The following is a 10,410-nucleotide window of genomic DNA, read 5'->3' as shown; positions in this document are numbered from 1 at the left end:
TTTACAAATAAGGAATCCTACTTCGTGGAATTTCATTTATCACCGTGGGGCCTAGAACCGATTAACCGCGATAAACGAGGGTTCACTGTACTAGGGAAGGCTACTATGTTTAGTAAAATGGAGTTTCAACAAAAATGAAGGAGACACTCTAAAAGATTGAAACAATAGCCGCAACTAAGGACTGAAGCATACAATGACCATGAAGATGGTACAAGACTGGACACCATTTTGTTCTGTTATACATAAGGTTGCCATGAGTTGAAGCTAACTTGTCAATAACTAAAATCAATAGTGACTACTATCCAATGGCCATTGGCAGCCACTTTTATCTCCTTCTATATTTTCTGATGTGCTTTGGTGGCACAGTGGTTAAGCACTTGGCCGGTAACCAAAAAGTTCAGGAATTAGCATCTACCAGGATCTTTATCTTAGCATCTATCTGCAGGAGTTATGACTTTCTAATTCCATAGAGATCAACAACCTTGGAAATCCCATGGGGCAACTCTCCTCTGTCTGACTGGGTTGTCCTAAGTTGAAATCGACTCATGGCAATAGGTTTGTTTTGGGGGGTCAATTTCTATACTTTCTACGGAGACCCTTGGCTTATGGTCTGCACATGAATTATTTGTTTTAATTATTGTGTTTGCATAATAGTTAGAAATTTTGAGTGAGCTAAAGGCAATGCATTTTTTTTAGCTATTTCTTTTGGCAAACAAGGTGGTGGGGATGTAGATGTTGACAGATAATTTGGGCAGCAAAGGCTGCAGCTTTTGGATTCCAGCTTTCTCATTCCTGGATTATAGCTCTGATTGCCTGTTGATTTTAAATATTTCAATCTTGATAACTTTAGACATTCGATCCATTTTCATTCAAATACAAAAAAGACTGCTTTTCATTCCTTTACCTAGGACCGATTCACTTCTCTTGGTCTGTTACTGGGCTTCACATACACTTTTATCTTGTTAGCTACCACTAAGTAGCCTCTGCCTCTGGTGATCTTATGTACAGTAAGAGAAAATGTTGCCTGGATCTCCACATCCTCCCACCCCCTAGCACGGTTGAATTCATCTTTGGATCGATTGTGCTAACCCTTCTCGCCAAGGGTCTCCTCACCCTCTCATGAACTCTGGATTTCCCAAAACATGATGTCTTCCTCTAGCAGTTCATCTCTCTGGATGCCTAAAATGAGTGCGACTGAAGAAATTCTGTTGTGATCCATGAGGTCTGCATTGGCTAATTTGTGGAAGCATATGTCCAGTTATTTCTTACTAGTCTTAAGTCTAGATGCTCCTCCGAAACATGTTTTCCATAGGTAACCCTTGTAGCATTTAAAATACTACATGGAATAGTTTCCAGCATCATAGGCCCATACAAGGTACCAACCCCCTCCCTCCCCCCACCCCTGCCAAAAGTCACTACTATCAAGTCAGTTTTCTATAAGTTCAATGATTCATAGAGACATTGTTAAGGGCTTCCAATTCAATATCTTTAGGAGAGAAGACAGCCTCATTTTAAAAACTGTGCACTAGCTGGTTGGTTTGAACCCTCAATGTTGAGATTAAAAGTCTAATGTCTAAAAGATTACATCCCCAAGTTGCCTACCATGCTACTGCAAATTGAAAGAATTTATCTTGAAAACTTCTTTGATCCACTTACCCAGGTATACTATGTGTTGAGCATATGAGGTTGCCTAAACTGGGGCCTTATTCTCCGTTTGGTAGGAGAGATAATTACCATGACATGTGGAGCAAGTGATAGAATCAGAATGAGTGGGAACCCAAGGGAGTTCTAGGCATATCCAGAAAGGCTATTCAAAGATGTGGTGCTTTTTCTGAAATCCAAAATATGCCTAGGTTTTTTACCTGGCACAAAATAGTGAAGAGGAGTCCTAAATTTATAGAATAGCATAATCAAAGTTATAAATTAATGAGACATGGTGGTTATGTTAAGGAAAGGTCAAGTCGTTGGTGTGATTAGAGGATAGGATACTCCTGGAGGAATGTCTCATGAGACTCAGCTGGGACAGTCATCTAGATTAAATAGTGAAAGTCCTTGTGTGCCACACTGAGGAGATTGACTTTCATTCACAAGTCACTTTGCATTTATTGAAAAGTGGAGAAATGAAGACAATGGAGGTGGACAAGTGGGAGGAGACACAAGAGATATGGAGGATTGAGAATTGGCAAGTCTTAATCACCATTTGAATGTGGAGGTGAATGAGGAGAAAAAATCAGATCCATGAGTCCTCTAGAGGGATGGAGCAGCACATGACATACAGAAAAGTTTTGTTTTGACTGCTTTTGTTTCATATAGATTCTTGCTTGTTTTCTTTTAGGAACTTAGGGGATAAATAGATATTAGTTGTCCAGAAATGAAGTCCTAAAACTGGTCTACCAGAGAAGACAGCACAGTCGCTCAAGAAAGAAGAAAAAGAGCCCCAAGTCAATGCTCACCAATCATTTATTGAGTACTTAAATTCTATTCCATTGTCTGCACACAGATTTTCTGGTGTAGGGTTTTCAGGCCTCTGAAGCTATGGCTTATCAAGTTGCCTCCTAGGAATTTGCAAAGTGATGGTAGATGTTTTCTAGTTTAATGCTCAGAAAGTCGTAAGGCATGGAGTTGGAGTCTATTGAACTCCCATGAAAAGAACTCAACAGTCTCTGGTGAAGGGTAGGAGCATGGATGCAGGGGGTATTTCTGATGTTGAGACACCCTCTGTGGTCTTGATCTTTGACGCGGCTCTTGCTGTATTGATCTCTGTCAAGATTATGAAGTTCACGCTCCATGATGCTTCATTCACCTGAGCCCAAGTTCATATCCAATCTCAAGTTTCATGGATCCTGCTTCTCATAAAATCTTTAAAATGCCTTTTGTGTTTCTGCCTTTTGCATGATCCCAATCAGGCTCTGCCTACACCAAGGGCAAGCAAGGAAATGATTTAATCCTCAAAATAATCCAAATTGGGATCTAATTATTTCACCCAATTTACTACTCAGATTTTCCTTAACCAGCAAACCCCAGAATTGTTGCTCAAAGATATTCCCTGAAAGTGAATAGTGGCCCTCAAAACCTTCATTACATGTAGAGTAGAGGATGGATAGAAGGCATACATTGTCAAGTTCATAGAGAGAAGGAAAGATTAACTTGACTTGTAGGCTTCTTTCTTGGCTTCTTGTAGCTTCAGCTTTGTTGCTCATGCAGCCCAGTACTCATGTGATTTCTGTTCTTGCACATAGTCATACAGGGGATTGGAAGAAATGCCTGCCTTGTTTGAATGACCCCTATCCTGTTCTGTTCCATGGGTTCTCCCATTGCCCTGGGTTGGATGAAGGGCTGAGTTACTACATCTTCCTTGTGAGCCTCGGCTCTGGCCACCTTCATTCATATGGAATTGCTCTCTGTTTGGACGACCTTGCTGGGTCCCATGGGATTGCTGGTTCTGTGATCTTTCAAAGCTCTCTCCCCCTTCCTGGGTATGTTTATTCCATTGTTTCTGGCAGTTTTGTTCCTCTTCATGGCTCTGCCTGTTTGGTCTCTGTGAGTAGTGGCCATGATCATGGGTCTGCCTGTTTCCTCTCTGACAGTTCTGCTCATCATGATGAGTCTGTCTGTCTCTTCTCTGGCTGTTCCACTCATGATCATGGGTTTGCCTGTTTCCTCTCTGATGGTTCTGCTCTTCCTCATGCGTTTGCCTGTCTTGTGTCTCACATGTTTCCTGACTCTGTCTACCACAGCTTTGTCGACCCTGCCTCTCTCTCTGGTGGCTTGTCCCCTCACTACAGCCCTGCTGGGTCTGGGCCTGTCTGTGTGCCCCCTCACTGCCACAGGATTGCCAGTCTCTCCCTTTGTGGCAAAGAGGCTTTTCTTGCTGGAAGTGTGCCAAGAGTTTGTGTTGGTGGTGTTGGGCATCCTCCTCAGCCTGCCCCTCCCATGCCTGGTGACTATTCTGGCCTCCCTGTCCTTGAGCTTGTTGACTTAGTCTTCTTACCCTTCCTGATTGCTCAGCACATGAGTTTCTTCCAGTTCCCTGGCTCCCTTGGAAGTACCTATTTTGCCCTTGTCTTTCAGTTTCCCCTCTCTGTGACTGACCATACTGGTAACTCTGGCCTTGCCTATCTGTCTGTCCATACTGAGAACCCAGGCCTTGTCTGTCTGTCTGACCATAGGTATAACTCCGATCTTGTCTGTCTGTCTGACCATACTGATAACTCTGGCCTTGTCTGCCTGTCTGACTATATTGATAACTCTGGCCTTTTCTATCTGTCTGTCCATAGTGAGAACTCTGGCCATGTGTGTCTGTCTGACCATAGTGAGAATGCTGGGTTTGTCTGTCTGTCTGACCACACTGAAAGCCTAAGCCTTGTCTATCTGTCTGACCATAGTGCGAATCCAATCCATGCCTGTCTCTCTGACCACAACCTGATTCCTGGCCTAGGCTTCCAGACTGTCCATAATGAGAGCCTGATTCCTGATGAGCTATCTGGCTGGAGCAAGAATCCTGTCCAAGTCTTCTAGACTGGCCACAGCTTGATTGTTGTCCCAGTCTTTGGGACTGATTGTAATGAGAGTCCTGCACTGGTTTCTCACACTGAGTTAAGGCAAAGAGATATGCTTGCCTTTGAGGCTGGCCACTGCCAGACTTATGACTCAATTTTTGATCATAGCCAGAGTCCTGGCCTTGTCTCTCAGAATGATCTAAGCTGGAAGCCCTATCTTGTCTCCCAGACTGACCACAGTGAGAATGCTGATCTTGTCTGTCAGTCTGACCATGGTGGGAGTCCCTGTCTTGTCTCTCATACTGATCATGGTGGCAGTCACTCTCAGACTGACGATGGTGGGAGTCCCTCTCAGACTGACCATGGCGGGAGTGACTGTCATGCCTCTGAGACTGACCATGGTGGCAGTCTCTCTCAGACTGACCATGACCAAAGTCCCTGTGTTGTCTATCAATTTGACTATGGTGGGAATCTCTGTCTTGTCCCTCATACTGGCCACAGTCTGAATCCTGATGTTGTCTCTTGGACTGATGATGCCAGGAATCCCTGTCTGGTCTGTCCGACTGATCATGATGAGAATCCTGCTTGTCTTCATCATGCCTATGCCTGTGCTGTCTCTCGCTATTTCTAGGGCTCTTATGGTCTTGTGCTCCCTCCTGCCCTTCTTCTTGCTGGTTGGCACTATCTCCACATGATCCCATATCTAGCTTATGATAGCAGGCTTGGGCCAACTGGAAGACCAACAAGAGGTATTCTTGGAAATCAACACTTCCATTTCTGTCTCGATCCAAGAGACTCAGGATGGTATCCACAGTTTCTGGGTCATTTGGTCTCTGTGAGAAGATACAAGAAAGACTCAATCAGATATTCTCTTGTGGACAGTAAGATAAATGCGAAAGCCCATGGCCCACTCTAGGCAGCTCTATTTGGACCCTCCTTGGTTGAGAAACTAATCTGAATGCTTGGGCTTGCTTCTAGTTCTTGAAGAGTTGATGTTTAGACCATCAGCATTTTGCTAACTTTTGGGAGCATCACTATATCTTATATACCTGCCCATTTAAAATTGGCTCCATTAAACATTAGTTGAAGTCACTTGAGGATTGTCAATCCATCACATTGTATAATATAGTACTGTGGGTATTTGTTGGGCCATCATCAGAAGGGTTAGCAGTTTGAAACCACCAGCCATTCTGTGGGAAAAGGCTTTCTACCCTCTTAGAGGCTCAATAACCCACATGGGCAGTTGTACCCTCTTCTAGAGGGTCACTAGGAGTTGGTATTGACTAACTGGTAGTGAGTTGAGCTTTCCTTCTCACTACCCTGAGATCCCGGTGAAAGTGAGCCTTGGTTATTGATCGAGGGCCTAGGCGTACAGAAGATGCTCAGTTACTCTTTGCTGAAGTGATGAACCCATAGCAAGATGTTTGCATGGCTCTAAAATACAGAATCAAGATACAGATCTTAGATTTCCTTCTGAGAAATGATTAGCAGATACTTTGAAGTTATAGTTCCTCCTGTTTAAAGTCAGATGCAAACATGGTGGAGGTGTGCATGTGGACATGCATTCATGTATGCACGGGCACTTGCTGGGAGCGAAGTACAAAGCAGCGCCTGCCATTCTTCAGGCTACAGGATGACGGTGAAGCAAGACCAATTATGACCAAACCTTAAGCCCTGGTAATTGTTTTGGTCACCGAGAGCAGGTTCACTCACACTTGATTCCATGAGGCCAGGGCCTACCCTGAGCCCGTCTTACCCGGAGGACATCTCCAAATTCAGCCAAGAGTAGCTGCTTCAGCTCCTTCTTGCACAGTGAGGTGCAGTCCCCATTCTCATTGGCATATTTCTGGAAGACCTTCATCACGGTGAGAATGCTGCTCAGGAGTTGAGCCATTTTGGCAAGTACTGGTAGAGCTAATGGAAGAAACATGATTGTGTGTGCATTTAGAGAGAAGATCAAGAGGTAGCACTTTCAGAGTGAACATGCTCTTCTTGGACTGGGAAATTAGATGAACCCCATTATTAAGATGATAAAACCCCCTTGTTAAGATGATAAGACCCACTTGTTAACCATACCCCTCATGCCTTCTACCCCAGAGTCAAGTTCCAAATATCATAAATTATGGTGGGAGGTGAGTACAAATGGTGGATTCTTTTCTAGGTAAATAACTTATTTTTTTTAATAGAGCATCCATACATAGGTAAATGCACACAGACCAACACCCATCAATACCCATACTTTCATATTGGAAAAGGTTTCTCAAAGTTTTTAGGAAAATGGAAGTAATGGGAACAGATTTTTTTCCATGAATCCTTTGAAGCCGTTATCTCTCCGTAAGTAAACACTAAACCTGTTGCCATGAAATTGATCCCCACTCATGGAGACCCCTGTGTTGTACAGTAGGGTGACCCTATATGATTTTCTTGGCTGTACAAATATATGGAAGCAGAGTACCAGGCTTTTCTCCTGAATTCTCCTGTGTGCTCCAAGCACCAATCGTTGCTTTAGCAGTGTAGCACAAATGGTTTGTGCAATTTGAGAGTATTGTTTGTGTGTGGATATCTATATGTTTGTCTGTCTATCTACTTTCTCTCTCTCTATCTCTCTATCTAGATCCCGGTGGTACAGTCGCTGAAGTGCTATGCTGCTCACCAAAAGGTCTGTCGGTTGGCCCCAACAGCCATTCCTCATAAGAGCTATGTGACAGTTGACTTCCTTAATGATGAACAATATTGGAAATCCTATGGAGAAAATCTACTCTGTTCTCTAGAATTGTTATGAAAGTCAGTCCATTTGCTGACAGTTTGATTTAACTTTGGTTGAAAAGATCTCAGTATCCTAATGAGCCCCCTGAAGCAGAGAAGAAAACTGCAGGTCTCTTTCTAAGGATGATATCCCACAGGTTATATTCCAGGAAGTGCTTCTGGCCTGGGCTGGCATTTTGGAACATGCTTATAAAATGGAATCATTGAATATAAAACCTACTGCAAACCAAATGCCAAAAGGAGTGCACAGCACAACCCACTCTGCAGGTGACAGCCAGTGTGTACCACCAGCTAGGTGCACATCGGCCACCCTGGAAGCCAGGGCGTCTTGAGATCTAGTTCCTTAGGTTATCACCTCCCGTGGGGTGAAAAGTCCAGTAACTGGGTTTCCAGGGCTCTGGAATAGAGCCCCAATGGCAGAACACTCTAGACTTCCAGAAATATTCACTGAGGCCTACACAGAATAAACAGACAAGAAGGATTGCACTGGACATGATGAGTCCTGTGTGGCGATTCCTGAGGATAAGACTTGAGTATTTTTAGGGTCCCCTAGTCTAGAGCCTTGAATATGTTGTGCTCTAAACCCATGGGTCTTGCCTAACTTGCAGAAAACATTAAAGCTCCACTATGGGATACAAAAGAGCCCCTAATATTCCTAGCTCCGGGTTTTGAGATGCCTACTACACACTAACATCACGTGTGTATATCCTTTAGGCTCAGACATTAGGCTATGTCATCGTAATCCCGGAGCACAGGCAGTGGAAGCTGGAAGGATACATGGAGCAAAGTTAGACCTCCCCAGCCCAGCACCTGACAGATGGCTCTGAAGAGCCTCATAGCCCATGTTGCTTATTCCTCCATGGATGTCTTACCTGCTGACTGAGGGAGACACTGAAGAATCAGAAACCGGAGAGGATACTGGAGACCTGAAAACCCATCCTATTTATAGCATTTTTCAAAATTGCCCTAGTAGGCCAACCCAGGAGACACCCATTTGATGGCAGAGCCTGAATCACCCTGGGCCCATCCCTGCTCAGCCCAGCTGCCCTTTTCCTTTGCAAACTGTCTAGTTTATTTGTTCCTCCACTTGCTCACAAACCTGTTTTCATAAGAGCAGGTGCCACTGTGCCCCAGCCCCTTTTAATTAGAAAAATGTCTGCTTGGGTGTGGGGGGGGGGAGGTCTCAAAGCTGAGTTAATCCTTAATCCTTGTTACTTCCTGAGATCAAAAGAGTGTAACCCCTCCATCCTAGTGAAGGACCTTGAGTTGACCACATTATGGATGTAGGGAAGGAAGGGCAGTGATGCTATGTATATTTCCCAGGGGAGGGGTGTCTTAGTCTAATTTAGCTTGTGTATGTTCATATTTGTATTTTAATCTACTGACCTATTTTGGATTGCCAATTTACTTCACATTATATCAGTTCCACCGGTGGGGGGATTTTTGTTTCTATGGATCTTTGACTTGATTCGGATTTATGGTGCCCCGGTTCCAACAGGCGTGGAAGTGTCACGCATGGTTTGAAGGCCGTCACCTTTTAAAGCAGGTTCCCAAGTCCTTCTTGCAAGGCATCTCTTGGAAGAGCTTGAACTCCAATCTCTTAGTGAGTAGTCTAGAACTTAACTCTTCCTGTCACCCGCAGTAGAGGTGGAAGGCAGTAAATGTCCAATTTGGAGGTGCAATTTGGAGATCCTTTAAATCTTTATGAAAAATTAGGAGTTTAAGGACGACATGGAAGCTTATGATTATGTGACTTAGAGATCAGAGCCTCCATTTATACCTCTCTCTATTCCAAAGCATGCTAGCCCAGTGTCTTGGGTGTAGGAGATTTCTAGTAAATGTGTGCATGGAAAAACGAATTGAAGAATTATGGAAGCCAGTGAGTATTTGTGCAGCTTCAGAAGAGCATAGATTCATTCCTATAGTGTTTTCTTCTGTTTCATATCCACACTATTCCAATGAGATCTTTTGTTATGAATCAGGCAACCCACTCATTATTTATCACTAAGAACACACACTAGTATCGAATAGGTATGAAGCGTTCTGCAGAGTACCTGCAAAATACCAGGGGATAATCAAGCTATCAAAAGAAACAAGCCTCACAGAACAATAATGTGAAGACCAGCAGGACATGCTAAATGCTGAGTCTTAGAAAACCCGGGTGGCGTGTGGAGAGCTCATGTGTTGGGCCTCAGCTTCCCTGACAGATGGTGTCTGTGTGCTAGAAGACTTCATATCAACAGAGAAGACGTAGAGGGATTCCTGGATGGGTTAAAAAGAAAGACCACCGGTAGAAAAGTAAAACTGTAGGTGTACAATGTTTGGCTCTCATGAAGCTAATAGGCTGACTACATGCAGCTTTGAATAAAACAGACAGACAAAAACAAGTGCTCATTGGATTCCAACTTACAGCCACCTCGTGTGTGACATAGTAGAACTATTCTTTTTATCGTTTTCAATGTCCCATTTTTACAGAAGCAGACCCCTAGGCCTTCAGTGACATATATCTCTCTTTGGGGAACTCAAACTGTCAACCTTTCAGTTAGCAGCCTAGCACCTTTACAATTTGCAGCATCCAAGAACTCTAGAGCAGTGGTTCTCAACCTTTCTAGTTCCATGACCCTTTAATACAGTTCCTCATATTGTGATGATTCCCCCAACCATACATTATTTTCGCTGCTACTTCCTAACTGTAATTTTGCTGCTGTTATGAATTGGGTAACCCTTGTGAAAGGGGTTGCGACCCACAAGTTGAGAACCGCTGCTCTAGAGGGTATGTGTTGTTGTCATTGTTACATGCCATTGAGTCAATTCCTATCCCTAGTAACCGTATGTACAGCAGACGAACTACGCAACATCCTGGGCCATCCTCACAGTTGTTCCTATGCCTGAGCCCATTGATGCAGCCACTGAGTGTCAATCCATCTCGTTCAGGGCCTTGCTCTTTTTCACCACCCTTCCACTTTACCAAACATGATGTCCTTCTCCAGGGACTGGTCTCTCCAAAGTATGTAAGATAAGGTATGGCCATCCTTGCCTCTAAGGAGCACTCTGGTCTTACTTCTTCTAATACAGGAGATAATACCAGGAGATAATATGGGTATGTAGAAGAGTAGAAATAGAGAATGTTGAAGGTATGTAGAAG

The 10,410-nt window shown here is 43.8% G+C and overlaps 2 protein-coding genes across 2 annotated transcripts in view; both read right to left on the bottom strand.

The window, feature by feature from the left end:
- Positions 1 to 6,393, bottom strand: part of TCHH (trichohyalin) — a 53,148-nt gene extending 46,755 nt beyond the window's left edge. The window contains exons 1-2 of the mRNA XM_045295634.1: positions 6,256 to 6,393; positions 4,803 to 5,332 (exon numbers count right to left, since the gene is read on the bottom strand). Of these exons, the coding sequence (XP_045151569.1) occupies positions 4,803 to 5,332; positions 6,256 to 6,393 (668 nt within the window). The remainder of the gene's footprint in view (positions 1 to 4,802; positions 5,333 to 6,255) is intronic.
- A 2,889-nt stretch (positions 6,394 to 9,282) lies between these two features.
- RPTN (repetin) overlaps positions 9,283 to 10,410 on the bottom strand; it is a 24,035-nt gene continuing 22,907 nt past the window's right edge. Inside the window, exon 4 of the mRNA XM_004717688.1 lies at positions 9,283 to 9,319. Within this exon, the coding sequence (XP_004717745.1) occupies positions 9,283 to 9,319 (37 nt within the window). The remainder of the gene's footprint in view (positions 9,320 to 10,410) is intronic.

The sequence above is a fragment of the Echinops telfairi genome, unplaced genomic scaffold, assembly GCF_000313985.2.
Source record: "Echinops telfairi isolate 266 unplaced genomic scaffold, ASM31398v2 ScPeMD7_5805;HRSCAF=6673, whole genome shotgun sequence".
NCBI lineage: Eukaryota > Metazoa > Chordata > Mammalia > Afrosoricida > Tenrecidae > Echinops > Echinops telfairi.
The sequence above is the reverse complement of the archived record's forward strand: the minus strand, read 5'-3'. Positions and strand labels throughout refer to the sequence as shown.